General features: G+C 39.5%; 3 protein-coding genes across 3 annotated transcripts; 1 reads left to right on the forward strand and 2 right to left on the reverse strand.

Moving 5' to 3' along the window:
* The first annotated feature begins 1,864 nt into the window (after window positions 1-1,864).
* On the forward strand, window positions 1,865-4,717 carry LOC102721586 (protein CutA 1, chloroplastic). Its single transcript, XM_006662246.3, has 6 exons — window positions 1,865-2,094; window positions 2,657-2,757; window positions 2,993-3,055; window positions 3,939-3,970; window positions 4,156-4,250; window positions 4,341-4,717. Exons 1-6 carry the CDS (start codon window positions 1,865-1,867, stop codon window positions 4,423-4,425), a joined length of 606 nt encoding a protein of 201 aa, XP_006662309.3. The 3' UTR covers window positions 4,426-4,717.
* A 364-nt stretch (window positions 4,718-5,081) lies between these two features.
* LOC102702783 (protein GRAVITROPIC IN THE LIGHT 1) lies at window positions 5,082-7,851 on the reverse strand. The gene is made up of 2 exons (XM_006661664.3): window positions 7,598-7,851; window positions 5,082-6,751 (listed from the first exon to the last, which is right to left on the reverse strand). Exon 2 carries the CDS (start codon window positions 6,685-6,687, stop codon window positions 5,419-5,421), a length of 1,269 nt encoding a protein of 422 aa, XP_006661727.1. The 5' UTR covers window positions 6,688-6,751; window positions 7,598-7,851; the 3' UTR covers window positions 5,082-5,418.
* A 4,412-nt stretch (window positions 7,852-12,263) lies between these two features.
* LOC121055488 lies at window positions 12,264-13,251 on the reverse strand. The gene has a single exon (XM_040527985.1). It carries the CDS (start codon window positions 13,249-13,251, stop codon window positions 12,655-12,657), a length of 597 nt encoding a protein of 198 aa, XP_040383919.1. The 3' UTR covers window positions 12,264-12,654.
* Between the last annotated feature and the right edge of the window lie 4,503 nt (window positions 13,252-17,754).

The raw sequence follows: 17,754 nt of genomic DNA on the forward strand, positions 1-17,754 counted from the left end.
CCACCGCAACCCTTGATGTCCAATCAGCACCTCCACCCTACCCATGGATCTCCTCACGGCGAGGGGAGGAGCTCCATGAAAGGATGCTTGGCCGACAATGATGAAGATGGCCCACCATCACCATCCGTGCCACAACACACTATGTATCATGGCTCACCAAGTCGTGATGTCCTTATCTTCCCACCATAACCCACCCATGTGTCTAGATCAAGGCGCTGCCAACAAACCCACCAAGGAGGGCATGGATCTTGCCTTCCCGCCGAATCATACACCACTGTCACCAACCAGGGAGCCATTGCATGGCAAGGTGGTCATCCACGTGTGCCCACGCACCGCGCCGCCATTTTGCCAACTCAGTCTCTATTCTTAGGGCCCTACCACCTCAGATGTACAATTTGTCCTCAATAAACCAGGTGAAGGTTTCCGTGCCACCACCGTCCTAGCGGTCGTCTGAAATACCAGCGGTGTGCTTAGGACACGAATACTAGCGGTGTGCTTAGGACGCAACAACGTAGGGAGAGGAGGGATGAAGCAGGGTTGGCAGTGGCTACGGTCACCCCATCCTAGAGCGATGCGGGGGCTAGTAACCTTCCTATGTTCTGTAGCTAATAGCACTATAGGTGACCGGTTTGCTTCTTGTGTGGGATTTCTGGCAATTTATTACTACCTCTAGTCAAGAATACTTGACGTTTAGAATATCTTAGTTGTGCTATTATCAAGTATATTTTATTATCTAAAACATCATGTAAATATGCATAGAGGGAGTACTAGATAGAAGTTCATGCCAGACTTTATTTACATATAGAATATGTGGAGACGTGGAGTGTAGAACAACTGAATAACCCATTTGAAGAAACACAACCACCATGATAAGTATCCCTCATTATTGCTTTAGTTCTTAATCCATGTACTGGGCAACAATATCGTGAAATGGGGAGAGTACCTAGGAAAACTATATTAGAATGGAAAAGCATATCATGCTATTCCGTCCGTCCCAAATTAAACACACAATTTTAATTGAAAATTAAATTATAAGGAGGAAATTATTTTGGGTTAGTTCTTAATCAATGTACTGGGCAACAATATCGTGAAACGGGGAGAGTACATAGGAAAACTATATTAGAATGGAAAAGCATATCATGCTATTCCGTCTGTCCCAAATTAAACACACCATTTTAATTGAAATTTAAATTATAAGGAGGAAATTATTTTGGGATAGATGCGGTACAAATGTTCCATGGTACAAGATAAAAGCAACAAAAAATACTAGCAGGACTCACCGTGTGAGCAATGTCATCGTATTGCCTTCAGTTAGGCCACAATGCAAGATTTTATTATGTGGTTTTTAATAGTGCCACATCATTAAAAATATATTTGAATGAATGAACAGAACAACTGCTTCACTGTAAAATTTCACTTTACAATTTCATAAGCTAGCATATCACTTAAATATTGCATCCAAGCGATCAATAGGAATTGATTAAATATGTGAAGATAAAATAAACTAATCTCAGTGAATGTTTCAATCACTATTTTTACTCATGTGGCATGTTATTTAGTGAGATTGAAACCCACATCAAACTCCTACTAGGACTGGCCTTAATCCCGCTCGCTCTACCTCTAGGAAGCTAGATTTTTCGAAGACAATGTCAAACGACCAAATTACACACATTATCGGCATAAATGTGATGCTACATCCATCCAACCAGATGAATTCTCGAAAAATATCTTCGGAACTTTTATTACAAAACCTCACATGATTTCCTGTTTCTGAACCAGATGGTTTGCCAGAAAAAGAAAAAAAAACACGAAAAAAATACCTTAAATGACGACGAAAATATGGTCCACCAAAATTACCGTTGCAATGAGGCCCATTACGGCCCATACGACTAGAAGCCCAACGTCAACAGTGTACCGAAATGGGTCCCAGGTGGGGCCCACCAGTCAGTCAAAGAGGGTCGAAGCTCCCAGAAGATGCCACTCCTCCAACCCCAGCTCCGATCCGCCGCCGCCCGGCGTCTCGCCTCTCCTCACCCGGCGCCGCGCGCTTGTCGACCGCACCCTCCTGTTCCTCGGCCTGAGCGCCGTTGCGTGGTACGCGCTCTCTAAACCGCTCCGACGAATTCCACGCCCCTGTAACCGCGCAGATGTCGCTCGGATGTTTTTATTTTTTTTCCCCTTTTGGGATGAATCAGCTAGGGAGATTTTGGTAATAGGATTCGAATTGGAGGTGCCGAATTGATGCCACCCACCTGGCCATATGCTAGTTTCCTTGAATTGCTTATCTACAAGTAGAGGGTTAGAATGTGCTTTTGGTTGGACCATGGAGTGAGAAAATGCTGCTTAATGAGAAGTGATTTAAACCTTTTATGTACACTCTAACAAAATGTGACGGGAGTTTGGAGAAATTAACCCAAAAAAAGTGCTAATATTATTCTGATGAAGTACATTTCAAAGGCTCAAGGTTTCGCAAATACTTTCTGAACTATCGCGTCGCTTGTGTCTAAACGCTGTGGTGTTCGATTCTTTTATCTTGACGAAATATGTGTGTAGTGTTTTACTATATCTACAACCTAATTATTCCCATGAAATTACTGTGGTTAGTTTACACATTTATACTAGTAATAACCAAATAATCAATATGGAAACTTTACAGCTTGAGAAGTCTTGGCTCTGCGGCTTCTGCTCGGATGGAGTCTACTTCCACCACTGTCCCTTGCATTGTTGTGTATGTGACAGTTCCTAACAAAGAAGCAGGTATTTATATGTTCCTGCTGTTTAGATATGGCATTAAATGGGACTTTTGCTGACTAAGTGGAGTTTGTTTCCTCATCCCATTATGTATGTCTGTACTCCGTAGCTTTTACATCTAAGAATGTCTTTGCAGTGTTATGCTATTCGATGGTCCTGGACTCCTGGTATTACTTAACTATATTGTTTGTTTTAGTAAGCTTGATGTATTTCTTTAGCCTTTCACTTTTTTCTTACACAGGAAAGAAGCTAGCTGGGAGCATTATAAGTGAGAAGCTTGCTGCTTGTGTGAACATAGTGCCTGGTAGGAACTTTTTGTTTCTTTTTTGCAGCTATATATGCATTTCGATGCAAGCCCATCATATCCACTTCCATTTGCATGGAATTCTACTTACTGAACTTTTACTAACTGACCTCTCTGATTCTTGACAAAATTTTGATCATATTTCTCTAGTAACCAGAATTTCTAAACAAAAGATCATTTGCCCTATAGTGCTGGTGGGAGGTTTTATGGGTTTTTTTTTCTTGGGGGGGGGGGGGGGGGGGGGGGGGGGCGGGGTTGGTTTATTACAGGTGAGATCAAGTGTTTTGTATTTCTGCTCGATACCACTCTTGACTTGACTTCTACAAGAAAGCTGGCAGTCAATATATTTGGTTTTAAATAGTCTTATTAGACAGCATTTGGCTTTTATAGAATATCATTTCTGTTGCCAATTGCTTGCTTTTGTGCATATGTACTGGAATGGGGTATGGGGTGGCCATGCTGATGTATTGCTGTGTGCACATGACAGTGCGTTATTTTGTGTACTGCACACTTGGTTAGCAATATAATGGGAGTATGTGACTATTAGGTTGAGATATCTGCAGATAGTATTGTGATTTGTGCACTGCCATCCTTTTGCTTTTTCAGGGAAAGCCAAACAACATATTTGCAAACAAAAAATAATTTGTAATTAATACGTGTTCTTAATGATCTAAAAGCAAAAGATGAAACATAAACTACGATGAAAAACCCTGAAGTTAACTCCAAATTTTAGGTTGTAAATAAGAATCTGGCTTATAAGCATAAGCAAAAGCGAAATGATGAGGCTCGTTATTCATACTTGGCCTACTACTTTACATTAATAGAATCTCATTTTATTCAGATTTCTTTTAATGTTTAGTTTTGTGTGTGGTCCTCTTTCCAGGTATTGAATCTGTTTACTGGTGGGAGGGAAAGGTAAATTTTTGTTCTATTTTTTTCTTTGGGACAGGTTAATTTCAAGCATTAGCTATTCATTTAGCTCTGTGGTCTCACTCAATTTCTTTTCTGGACCTGAGCCTCACCAAACTCCTTAAGGCCGACAAGGTGTTTTGCTTATTCATTAAACTAAAGGTATTCAGTGAGCAACTGTCTTTTCACAGGTTCAAACTGATGCTGAAGAACTGCTTATCATTAAGACAAGGGAGTCTCTTCTTGATGCATTGACTGAACATGTAAAAGCCAATCATGAGTATGAGTAAGTTCTGTTCTGTTCATCAACCTTGATCTGTTTTTAAGTATAAACTGTACGACTGATAAAAGATTTGCTGCTTGGCTTTTCATGCAGCGTTCCTGAAGTCATCGCTCTGCCCATAAAAGGAGGCAACCTGAAGTACCTGGAGTGGCTCAAGAACAGCACTAGGGAGAACTAACTCTACAACATGGCATGTATTTCAACACGTTTCGAAGCGCCTGGTGATATGTACAGCCAAAGTGCAAACTCGAGCTGGTGTGTATGTGCTGGACATTTAGAGTCTGCATCTCGATGGGTTCGGAGCGATGAATCTGTTTACTATCGTTTACATCTAATGTCAAATAAACTGCAGTAGTGTGCACACTAGAGGTTGTACATGAACCCCTCTCGTCGCCCTTGTGGACTGTGAATGACCTTTCGTTTCTATTGTAATTTACTGTGGAATGGCAACTCGGTTTGGGTTTGAGTGATGAATGCCTTGTCAATGTTACCACTTTTCCCACGTCGAACCCATCTTGTATTACAGTGATTGCCCTAGTTAGTTATAGGGAATACGTAACGTGATGAGGTTTTGTCAAATTTCCTGAAAACTATTTATGCCTTTATGGATGAGTTTCCATGAAAACCATGAGTTTAAACTATAGCTCTAGTTAAACACAATTATCTGGGTCAAAATAAGTTCCTATCTTATTCAGTTCGTTGGATTTTTCTTTTTTCTTTTTGGGAAACTCATGCCTTTTGTTATTATATCTAGCACCCAAATTGAGAAGTTTCATTCTTTTCGAAATACCTTTGGTGAGATTTTATTTTCCTTGAAACATCATAAATGCCAAACAAAATTAGGTAAAAAAAGCATCATTAGAAAAGGGTTACACAACCATTATATGGATCGACAGTCACAACACACATGAACATATATAGACAAACATTGGGCAGTTAAATTACAGAAGAAATCTATCTGAAAAAGCATACAAACAGCAAGGCACTCGAAATATAATAATAAAGAAAAAGACAAACATTTTTCACGGACGCTGCCCACACTCTGACTAGCATTTCAGAGACGAAAGCAGCATCACGTGCAAACACCCTTCCTTAGTTGTCCACCGATGTAATTTGTTTGACTTGGCAAGATGCTAATTACCTTCGATCTTCTCGTGTAACTGCACCAGCTTCAATCAGCACACTTGACACCTGAAAGATACACCCGAGATTGTATGACACTGGTCCCAATCAGGAAACCAGGCATCACCATTAAGCCAACCTTAGGCCTCTCTGCACCTTCATCCAAGATGATGTTCTTGACAACACTTTCCATGTGAATTTCGGAGAAGTCGCTCCCCTTTTTCACTTGAAAGACCTTCACTTTCGGATCAAAGGAGTACGCCAGCCTGTGCAGTAACCATATGGACTTCGCTAACTTGAGAAATGCCTGGTAGAATGGTGTCCTTGGATGGCCACCGCTCATGACATAATTTCTCTGATCCATGTTGCCAAAGAAAGAACCTTCCATCTTTGGGTGCACAAGTAATAGGTATTTGCTTCTGCAGAACTTCCCAAAAATTGAATCAGGGTTTTGGCTCAGAACATCCAAAGGATCCATGGCTCGTACAGCAAGGAATTGATGGAAGAAAGCTTCATTGGAAACAGAAATGTTAGAGCCCTTAACAGAAAAACTCTCTTCTTGGAACCCACCAAACATCCTTTGGCAAATATATGACTCAAACGCATACTTTTTGTGAGCCCTCCTTGTGTAAACCACAGCAGGTTCAATTGCATTAGCAGCAGCATCAAGATCCCATCCTGCAGCTTTCATCATGTTGATCAAGGGCTTTGAAAAATCATGTATCGACTGATACGCATTATCAACAGCAGATGTAAATAAACTCGGTGTCAACTCAATGGAAAAGTAGTTGTCTTCATCATCAGATTCCTCAGATTCCTTGTTGAGTAAGCCCCTTTGTTTCAGTTTCTTCTCCAGCTTTGATTTCCTAAGTTTAGCCTCATCGATTTGCTGCTGTAAATGTGTGATCTCTGTATCTCTAGTTTGGATCTGAGACTGGAACTTCTTTACCATGACCTCATATGTCTTCAGCAAGTTCTGCTGCTCTTGTATTTCAGAAAGCAGGCGTGCATCTTGAGGTGTTGATGCTACAGGCTTAGGATTTTTCTCTCTGTAAGCATGCTTGAGTTCTGAAAGCTTTGTAAGCTCCTCTATGACTAGCTGATCTGCGGCTTGGATCTTGTCTGGATCATATGGGGTGTGAGCTTCCTGCAGCTGAATGTATGCAGACTTTAAGGAGGATATATTGTTGAATATCCTTCCAATCATAGTGTCCATTGAGCCCATGTTCTGATTCATGTTTTCGTCAATTGGTTGAGGATGAACCTTCTGGTTGTTGTTATCATAATTTTGCGACTCCTTAGAGCCTGGCAGTACCATTACTTCTTCCCCTCAGGATCAGCTAGGTTAGTTGATTTTAACCGACCAACCAATTGGCATCCACCTGAAAAGATAATTTTTCAACTCAGGTCATACTTTTACCACAACTAGACCTACCAATTGCTTTGAACAAAGTTATAACCAGATTTTCTTTGCCAACATAACAATGGTTCAAATTTGAAAGGCTAATTGTAACCACTTCACATGGTAGAATGAGGCAAAAGAAAAATCTCCAAACAAAGTAAACTACAACAGGCATTTGATTGCTCTAACACAATCTACGTTTTCAACGAAAAAATCGCCACAAATATGAATTCATTTACATCAAACAAAGGAAATTGAAATCAAAATAAAAACTACACAATGAAACAGAACTTCACAAAAGCTAACATCAATCCAATCGACGGATGGCCATATTTTCCCCCGTGTGCATGGTAATGAACCACATTTTACTAGTAATTCAGAGCTTATTCTTCATATTCCAGAGCAACCCAACTATCGCAATCGAACAAGGATACATCTGAAGCCATTTCCTACCACGCGCAACAAAAGAACCATACGCAAGCTTCCTACAGAGGGAGGCCCAATCCCCCCCCCCCCCCCCCTTCCTCACTGACAGTGGCTGGCAAGCTTCACCATTACGTTCCCCCACTTTTTTTTTACGGAATCACACGCTGCTGCCTACGAGTACTCCACTACCACGCATCGAACAAATCTACGACAAGCTGGATAATCGAAAAAAATCCAGAAAGAGCTGGATGCGTGAAAACTACGGAAAGAAACCGATCTCAAATCCGGATTGGATTCCGAATCTACGGCGCCTCTACCGGCTCATCGCACCGGCCGCTAAGGAGCAGGCAGGAAGAGGGAGGAGGGAAAGGGGGGGGGCGCACAGAACAGCGGGAAATACCTCCGATTCGAACCCGATGGAAGCAGGTCGGCCGCGTCGCCGTCCCCCACTCTCCTCCTCCTCCTCCTCCTCTTCCTCCAAGACGCAGCTTGGCCGGCCGCGGGACGCCAGAGCCAGACCCAGCCCGCGCCGCGCACGGCAAGTGGGTGGGAGGGAGCAGGGAGGTAGGCCGCCCACGCCGCGCCCTAGGGCTCGCCTCGCCGGCCGCCGCGCGCGGGTGCAGATCGGGTGGGAGGAAAGGAGGATGAAATGGAGTGGAGAGAGATAGAGAGAGAGGAGGCTGAGGGTCACAGCCTCACAGGGTGAGAGCTGAGCTGGGCTGGGCTGGGCTGCGGCCGTTCCGTGGGGGGAGTGAGGGGCAATTTCGTCATTCCTACTTTCTTATACTATTTTAATTCACGAAATAATATATGTTTCCGCAAAACTATGGATTTAAAAATATTTAGCAACTTAGGCCACAAGGCATGTAAGATATCTATAAGATATCTAGTTCCCCTGTTTTTCGCCCGTATACTTTCCGAACTGTTAAACAGTATATTTTTTACAAAAATTTTCTATGCAAAAGTTGTTTTAAAAAATCATATTAATCTATTTTATATTTTTTAATAATTAATTAATCATGTACTAATCTGTTACTGTATTTTTCGTGTATTTTTCGTGCCAGATGACATAACCCCTCCATTCCACCAGCCGAACGTGGCCTTAGCGTGGGTCATTTTTAAGGTTATAAAAAGAAAAGGTCAAATAACATGTTTATAAATAAAACATAATTTATGAATAAAACTTTTATATACGTGTTCGTAGCGATTAAAAAGCCAAAACTAGAAAATATACTTCACTGAAAAAACTAAAGATCGTTGACTGTAAATTTAAAATTGAAAATTTAAATTTTGGTTATAAACAACCCAAAGCCAAAAATAGGGTGACTTTTATGTCTAGAGACAGAGATGGTCTTCAATAACTAAAAATATTTATATGAATATGTTATTTTTAAGTAAAATATTTGCATATTAGTGTAGTTTGCTTAATCAATATTTTAATTAGTAGCAAAGTTTAGAATATTTGACCTAGCATTATTTTAAAAGTGGAAATATTTCTTAACGTGGGGAGTATTAAATAACTGCAAAGCTTAGAGATTAGATCAATATCACTAATATTTTTCTTAAAGTTACAAAGCTGTATTTTTGGGATAAAATCAAAGTTAAGCCTCTAGATGCATTAAATCTATAGCTTCGATCGGATAATTTCGTTAAAGTACATGTACCTACGTGAAATTTTCTTTGAAATGGAAATTTCCTACCGATGCTGTTAAAAACAAAGTTTTCTCTGTTCAACCAGTGATTAAAGAACTGCATATCAGAACAGCTGATATTTCCTTTTATTTTTCCAAAACAGTACGTACGAAAAATCTTGGTGTGAAAAAAGTTAGGGTTTGGTGCTCTGGTTATCATCTCCTTTGATGGCCGACACCATTATCACAGACTCACCCGAGGTCAGGCTAATGGAGTGCTAAAACACCGCTCTCTCTTAATGCATAGTTTCATTTATTGTTGTTTTCTAGATTAGATGCAAGACACAAGTTGTCTAGATAACAGTGCACAAAAGGTTTCACCCCCACGAAACTTATTTCATCTCTCTTCATTAATACTTTGTCAGATCATTAAAAATATCTACATGACACCATATTTATTGCCCCATAAAACTCCCATTAAGATTGACCTTAAGAAACAGAGTTTTCTGTTGAGTAGTACTACTGTGATGATTATCTTAAAACTTGGGGAAGGTATAGTTTGCATCTTGGAGCCTATTTTAGTATGGGATAATCCCTTGTATGCACCTTAAATTTTGGCTAATCTTTTTCTATGCCCCTGATTTTTTCTTACTTCCTCGTATATCCTCAAAATTTGGTTTTGATCCCTTCCATACCCCTTCCGTCAGTTGACCGTCTAATTTCTATAAATTAACCATGTTACCCTTTAGATAAACATATAAATGTATGAATTACATTATTAAAAATGTAAAAGTTTATTTCATGAGACTATTAGTATTTATGAATTTGCTATGCGATACATTATTTATGAAAAAAATTATTTATAGATAATAAAATAAAAAAATGTATTTATTTTGTTATTAAAAATTCAAAAAATAAGGAGTGTTCATATAAAGATAAAGATAGGGCTACCAATGTTCACTTCTCGATAAAAAACATATCGTCCTATTAAATTTCAAATAAACATTAATTTATTATATTGTTTTATTTTAAAATTGTGTCAAAATTTTTTGCACTAATTATGTTTGCCTCATTAGTTACGTAAAATGCACATACTATGCACTCAAATAAAAATTTTAATCGTTTTTCAAGCTTATATATATTCAAAAATAAATCATCGAGGGCATTAAAGTCATTTGTCACAAACTTAACGGTGAAATAAAGGAAAATCTAATGGCAGGGATACGTAAGAGATCAAGTTAAAATTTTAGGTGCATAGAAGAGATTAAGTGAGTTTGTAGGTATATATAAGGAATTTACCCTTTTATATAAAAAAAGACACAAACACCGCTGCTGATCTGCTGCAAATCCTTCACCGACGTCTAATATGGGCCATATCCAGGCCCGTTAACTACTCATTTTTTTGGCATGGGCCGAAGCACAGCCCACGCAACCTGAAGCTGTGTCTGCTCCCTGCAGGGATAGCAATACCAGGATAAATACCCATCGGGTATTGCTATCCCATACACCCACTAGTAAAATTTCGTACCATTAAAATACTCATACCCGTCACGGGTAAGAAAATTTTCCCATATCCATACCCGCTTAGGTAAACCTTACCCGTCGGGTTATCCATATACCCGCAAAAGTTCAAAATAATCTAAATATCACAGTTTCTATATAGTATATGCATAGATGCTAGATACTTAGGACATCACACATTCATATAGTGTGGTGGAAAAGATATGGATGGTTTAAATACACGTGGTTTTGGTTAATTAGGCTAGCCTAATATGATATTAGGTCATGACATGCATTTAAACTTGCGGGTATTTATTACCCATGGGTAAACGGGTATGAGGATCATAAGAACGTTTCCATACCCGCGTATCCATCGGGTGAAAATATTTGCCCAATTACTTACCCACGGGTAATATATTTAGCTCATACCCATACCCTAACAGAGGAAATACCTATCGGTCTCGGATCCCCGTTGCCATCTCTAGCTCCCTGTTGTGCACGTATGTTCAGCTTTTCAGGAAGCAGTTATGCATATGCTTATAAGCTAATATTTAAATATTAAAAATTAAATTTAGAGTTGATTTTTAAGGTTTTTTATCGCTGTTTATTTTCTGGTCTTTGATTTTAAATAGCTAAGAGCACGTTTATAAAAGTTTTAACTATGAATTATTTTTTAATAGTGGATAAGTTGTTTTGCTTATGCTTATTTTCAGCAAAACAAAGCTTAACTCCAAAAATCATCAAATATTAGCTATGCCGGAAGAACAAACTCGGATCGAGCAGCATTGAAATATCACAAACTGCTCTGATGCGGTGGTTGTCAAGCATTGTAAGTAAACCAAACCAAATAAATACCTGCAATACGTGTAAAACTTATTACGGGCATATGGAGAATGAATGTAATCATATCCAAGTACGCAAGTATAAGGGAAAAAAAGAAAAACAAATAAATCTTGCGACATTTACGACGAATCATACTCTTTTAATTTGGATGGATTCTTGTCCTGACAGAATGGATACAGCAAAGTTACAGAGAGCGATGTGCATAAAGGAATTGAGATGTAATTAGTCTACGTTTACGTGCCAATTTGACCCCTCTTCCAAAAATTTTTGGGAACTAAACAAGGCCTTACTGAAAACTCCATGTAGTTTTTGTGCAAGTTCTAGCTTCACACTGGAAGTCTGGACTCCGGAGTGATGAGTTGATGACTCAACTTAAAGCATCAGATTTTGAGGAAACCAATCTTTTTCACATCAAAAATGGAAGTAACACAGCACCTATAAAGCACAACCGTTGCAGCACATCCGTTCAAGCCACGACTTCTAGCCAAATTGCCACAATTGATGAAACAATGACCAACAATTCTGCTAATCTGAAACAGGGCTCTGCATATCCTCCATTTTTGTGAAATAGCAAAGTGATGCCATTGTAACATAATGTTTGGTAAACCTGAAAGATCATAGTTGATATGGGCACACTATACTTTTATATGCCATTCATTCCTCAGGAGCTGAAAGACATTAAAATCAAGGATAACTGGTGAATGAATGACCATATCAAACTCACAACCTTGGCCTACAAAACGTTGAACTTTCTACTTTCTACTGATAAGGATGTCAAGATCACAACCTGAAAATTGTGGCACTGCATTATTCTATCCTCGATTGGATAACATGGCAACTTGTACCATCCAATTCAAGACACAACAAGAGTGAACAAACAGTTACAGTGATGCAAAGTAAATCCAAAAGTACCCAACACTCCTTTAAAAGAAATAGGTCGCATTCCAGCTGTAGGCCTCCCACATAAAAACTGAGAAAACTAATTATCAGAGAACCCACATAACAGAGGCAAATGAGCTGCAAGCAAGCATCAAATTTTGCATTCCAGTCTAGTGAAATCATCACCAAGAACAGACCAGAGGATGACCGTCATAAAGAACCGTGCACAACCAGAATGAACTGAAACTAAAATTGACAGATTGAAGCCACGAACCCCACATTTTGCGGCACAAAAAAGGCATGAAACCCACTTTACACTTCCAAGTCCAAACCAAAAGGAGCCACATTTGGCATTTCCACTGGCGCGGCATGATCGCCTTCATAGTCACACACGCCATTAGGATCCCCAAAAGCTACAGATTGCTAAGGCCTAAATACCTACATTTCATCACAAGAAACCAAACCTTAACTACATGGACACTACGATATTTAGTTACTATCCCAATTTGCAAACCATCCACATTCCTCCTGAGCAGTTAGTAGTAAAGCATAAGCATATATTGGTATGATCAAAAGGCACAACCTTTTTTCACCTTCCCACCGATCAGGACATGGTGGTGAACAACTCGATCTCGTCGTCGCGGAACCCCAGCTCGCTCAGCTCCACCGTCTCGTTGATGTTGATGCCGGTGCAGCCCTTCTCGTCAATCCCGTCGCTGTGCTCCTCGAACGCCGCCGCCGCCTCGAGATTGACGACGGCGGCCGTCGCCTCCTCCTCCTCCTGCTCCGCCTCGGCGCGGGCCCTCCCCTTGAGGCACACGCACACCTTCTTCCTCGAAGTGGGTCCAGGGCGCGCGGGGGCGGCGGTGGACGGGGTGGCGGTGGCGGGGGCGGCGGGGGAGGGGAAGGGCGTGGGCGCAGCGGGGGCGGGGTTGAAGGGGGTGAAGGGGGCCCACCCTCCGGCGGCGGCGGGGCCGAGCGGGAAGAACGCCCAGGTGCAGAAGTACATGTCGGCGCCGGGGACGATGGGCGGCGCGGAGGGGAGCTCGTCGGCGGAGAAGGCGCGGCGGCAGGCGGCGGTCGGGCAGCGGAGGCGGCGGCCGACGTAGGGGCGCGGGTAGGAGTGCACGTAGCAGCAGTGCGGGCACGCCGTCCAGAACGCCGCGGCGGAGGCGGAGCCGTCGCCGGCGGTGGCGGCCATGGCTGCCGGCGTTGGGGTTTTGGGTGCGAAACGAAGCGGGAGTTTGGGTTTTCGGTCGCAATATAGACGATGACGCCGACGAGAAATGGTCAACGAGTCAACATTCTTTGACCCTTTTCTATTTTTACGCCTGTGTGACTTCCGTATTGTGGTATAGGGCATGTTTTTTCTAATTTTTTTTCTTCAAAACATCACATCGAATCATTGGATAACTAAGTAGAGCATGATAAAAAAAATAAATTGCACGGTAGGGGGGAAATCATAAGACAAATTTTTAAGCCTACTTAGTCTATGATCAGCTATAAATGCTACAATAACTCACACGTGGTAATAACAGATTAATTAGACTCAAAAGATTCATCTCGTGGCTTCTAGGAGAGCTATGAAATTTGTTTATCATCTGTGTCTAAAAAACCCTTCGGACATCTAGTTAAACGTCCGACATCACACCTTAAAATTTATTTTTTGTGAACTAAACAGGGTCTTACTTCTTACTTGCATATATAGGCTAAGGGCTGTTTAGTTCCCGAAACAAAAAATTTCGACATTGTCACATTGAATGTTTAAATATACGCATGGAGTATTAAATATAATAAAAAAACCTAATTAATTGGATTACATGTAAATTGCGAGATGAATCTTTTAAGCCTAACCGCGTCATGATTTAACAATATGGTAATATAGTAAAACTTTGCTAATGGTGGATTAATTAAGCTTAATAAATTTTTCTAGTAGTTCTTAGCGAAATCTGTAATTTGCTTTGTTACTGGACTACGCTTAATAATTCAAATATGTGTCCATATCCGATGTGACGATCAAACACAAAATTTTTTGTCGACTAAACTGGGCCTAAGGGTTCTTTATGCATGGTGCTATGCCATTGCATCACTTGTTGCAGAGGATCATGATTGGAATCTCCATTTTTATTGCAGAAATGGTAAATCTTTAGTGTATGTTTAGATCCATTTGACTTTTTTAGTCTTTGTCACATTGGATATTGGACGTTAATTAGGAGTACTAAATATAGACTGATAATAAAACTAATTGCATAAATAAAGGCTATTTCATTAGATAATTTTTTTAAACCTAATTAATCCACGATTAGCAAATGCTTATTGTAACATCACATTCGCTAATCATGGACTAATTAGGCTCAATAGATTCGTCTCACGAAATAATCCAGAGTATGGGGTAAATTTTATTAATAGTCTATATTTAATAATTCTAATTAGTGTCCAAATATTCGATGTGATATGGATTAAAAAAAAGTTGGTATCCAAACATGGCCTTAGCAACAGAGGATCGTGATTGAATCTCCATTGTTATTGCAGAAATGATACCAAGTAATTTGGATCTTCAGTTTAAATGTGTATATTTCCATTGACATAAATCCTGATTTTCATTCGTGGTAACTTTATTTTGTCGCAACATCACAAGCAGGGTCATTAGACGATACTAGAGTACGGGCCCAATGGAGTGATGCTACACGTACGACTGCCGTCGTACGACCGTCATACGACGCAGCGCTCGTCCCGTTCGCGTCCGCTCGCTCCGTCTGCACGCCGTTGGTCCTCTGTCTGCACATACGCGGAGTGCACCGTGATCGTACGTGCGTCGTACGCGAGCAGTCGTACGCTATCTCTCCCATGCATGCCCAGTAATGAAGCCAATGCCCTGTTTAGTTGCCAAAAATTTTCTCAAAAAACATCGCATCGAATTTTTGGACATCTAAATAGAACATTAAATATAGATAAAATAAAAAACTAATTGCACAGTTATGTGAAAAATCGCGAGACGGATCTTTTGAGCATAATAGCTCATGATTTACCATAAGTGCAACAATAACCGACGTCCGCTAATGACAGATTAATTAGGCTCAAAATATTCGTCTCGCGGTTTCTAGGCGAGCCATGAAATTCATTTTTTTATTCGTGTCCAAAAATCTCTTCCGACATCGAGTCAAACGACATCTAAAAATTTTAATTTCTCCAACTAAACACCCCAAATTAGACATCAAACCGTAATAATAGAAAAATCCAACTAAACACCCCAAATTAGACATCAAACCGTAATAATAAAAAAAGGCAATTCTTATAAAATAAGGCAGTGTCATATTATCACTCACCAGGGGAGAGGTTGGTTGCTTCTACCTTAAGCTGGATTCCATCGCAAGCTATCTTTTGGTGCAAGCTTTCTTCTGCAGTAAGCTTTCCACGGTTCCACCCTTATCACAATTTATGTTCACATTAGAGCGATTTTACAACATTTTCCACTGTATGAATAAAAACATGTATGTCTCATTAAAAGCACCTTTGGAATGCTATGGTGGTGTTTAGTTGTCAAAATTTTTTAGCAAAAACATCACATCGAACGTTTGACCGAATATCGGAAGGGTTTTCGACACGAATGAAAAAACGAATTTCACGGCTAGCCTAAGAAACCGCGGGACGAATTTTTTAGCCTAATTAAGCCGTCATTAGCACATGTTGGTTACTATAGCACTTATGACTAATCATAGACTAATTAGGCTTAAAAGATTCGTCTCAAGATTTCTTCCATAACTGTGCAATTAGTTTTTTGGTTTATCTATATTTAATGCTTTATTTAGATGTCCAAATATTCGATGTAATGTTTTTAGAAAAAAAATTTGAGAACTAAAGGAGGCCTAATGAAAAGAAGATCGAGGAAAATAGTGCCTTGCATGTGAAAACCCACTGGAAAAAACTCATTAAGGAAAAAAAGATACAATAATTAGAAAGACTTTTGGGCTTGCTTTTTATTTTTTAGGTGGTGTTTGGAACAGGGGACTTACTTTTAGTCCTTGTCCCATCGAATGTTTGGACGCTTATTATAAATAGTAAACGTACACTATTAATAAAACTCATCCATAATCTTAGACTAATTCACGAGACGAATCTATTGAGCCTAATTAATCCATGATTAGCCTATGTGATGCTACAGTAAACATGCTCTAATGATATCATTAATTAGACTTAAAAAATTCGTCTCACAGATTACCACTCATTTATGAAATTAGTTTTTTTATTAGTCTACGTTTAATACTAAATTAATGTTCAAACATCCAATGTGACATGAGGCTAAAAAGTTTAGCCACATCTAAACAACCCCTTAGGATCACAAGTTGATGATTTATGCATGGTGCCGTGCCTTTGCTCCTGCTATTATGTAGACCACGTTCTTACGTGAGCTTTGTAACCGACGAGTAAAACTTAGCAGCGAACTACCATATGATTAATTAATTATTAGAGTGATTACATAAGTGATGTAAGCGAGCCTCAAAAATTGTCACGCCATATTTATCTTTACTTGGAGGAGAGAGAAAATAAGAAAGAAGAAAAGTATGCTATAGATTTATAGCCAGCTGTAACGCAAGTTCTAAGACGATATGTGTATGAGAGGTAGACCATGCATCGATGAAGTAACATATATTTATGTATAAGGCACTGTTTAGTTCCTAATTTTTTTTTCAAAAACATCACATCTAATCTTTAGATACCTAAATAGAGCATTAAAGATAAATGAAATAAAAAACTAATTTTACAGTTGTGGGAGAAATCGTGAGACGAATCTTTTGAGACTAATTAGTCCACGATTAGACATAAATTCTACAGCAACCCACGTGTGCTAATGACGAATTAATTAGGCTTAAAAGATTCATCTCGCAGTTTTCAGACAAGCTATCGAATTCGTTTTTTCATCATGCCCAAAAACTCTTTATGACATTTGGTCAAACTTCCGATGTGACACCCAAAAAATTTCTTTTTCCGAACTAGACGGGACCTAAATATTGTATAAGTTAGATCTATGCTAACTCTGAGTGACATGAAAAGATTTTAGAGCTAGTAGTCATGAAAAAACTGTCATTATGATTTATTATAGAAAATTTAAATTCTGATCAATATGACATTTGTAGCTGTTGTTACCAAATTTATAATGTTAGCGTCACATTTAAATAATAAAATAGGTCACTGTAAGTTTAAACGAGTACAGAAAAATCCCGACAAATGTGTGTTCGGCTTGTACAAGAAGCACAGGCTCACCTGACACAGAGTGGCCAAGCTAAGCAACAAGTTGTGCTACTGGAGGATTGCATCAATGAAAATATAGCTAGATTATTGTTCCGCGAACTTACAAATTAGCAAAAAAAAAAGGGCAAAATCAAGCTGTGAAAAAATAGCTGAAAACAATATTAAAAGTTAGATCAGAACACAATTTGAAAAGAGAACCATATAAAACATTAACTCAAATTCTTACATAAATTCATTGCCTCATAGTTAACCTTCAAAAGTTATAGCTAGAAATTTTAACATTACATTCTTTAACATGAATTTTCATTAATTCAAATAACAATTCTGGCAATGCCAAATCGTGTCATGGAATACATGCATGTCCTACCGTACTCTGTTTTTCTTTTATGTTCATCTCCGGCTGGCTAGATGCTACGTCCCCCATATTTTTGCCTGTGCTTTGCTCATGCTTATA

This window comes from Oryza brachyantha, chromosome 10 (assembly GCF_000231095.2).
Source record: "Oryza brachyantha chromosome 10, ObraRS2, whole genome shotgun sequence".
Taxonomy (NCBI): domain Eukaryota; kingdom Viridiplantae; phylum Streptophyta; class Magnoliopsida; order Poales; family Poaceae; genus Oryza; species Oryza brachyantha.

Coding starts and splice junctions, on each gene's coding strand:
- LOC121055488 (XM_040527985.1), bottom strand. CDS start 13,251: ATGGCCGCCACCGCCGGCGACGGCTCCGCCTCCGCCGCGGCGTTCTGG.
- LOC102721586 (XM_006662246.3), top strand. CDS start 1,865: ATGAGGCCCATTACGGCCCATACGACTAGAAGCCCAACGTCAACAGTG. Junction 2,758..2,992: donor AGTTCCTAACAAAGAAGCAG/GTATTTATATGT, acceptor TTTCTTACACAG/GAAAGAAGCTAGCTGGGAGC. Junction 4,251..4,340: donor AAAGCCAATCATGAGTATGA/GTAAGTTCTGTT, acceptor CTTTTCATGCAG/CGTTCCTGAAGTCATCGCTC.
- LOC102702783 (XM_006661664.3), bottom strand. CDS start 6,687: ATGGTACTGCCAGGCTCTAAGGAGTCGCAAAATTATGATAACAACAAC.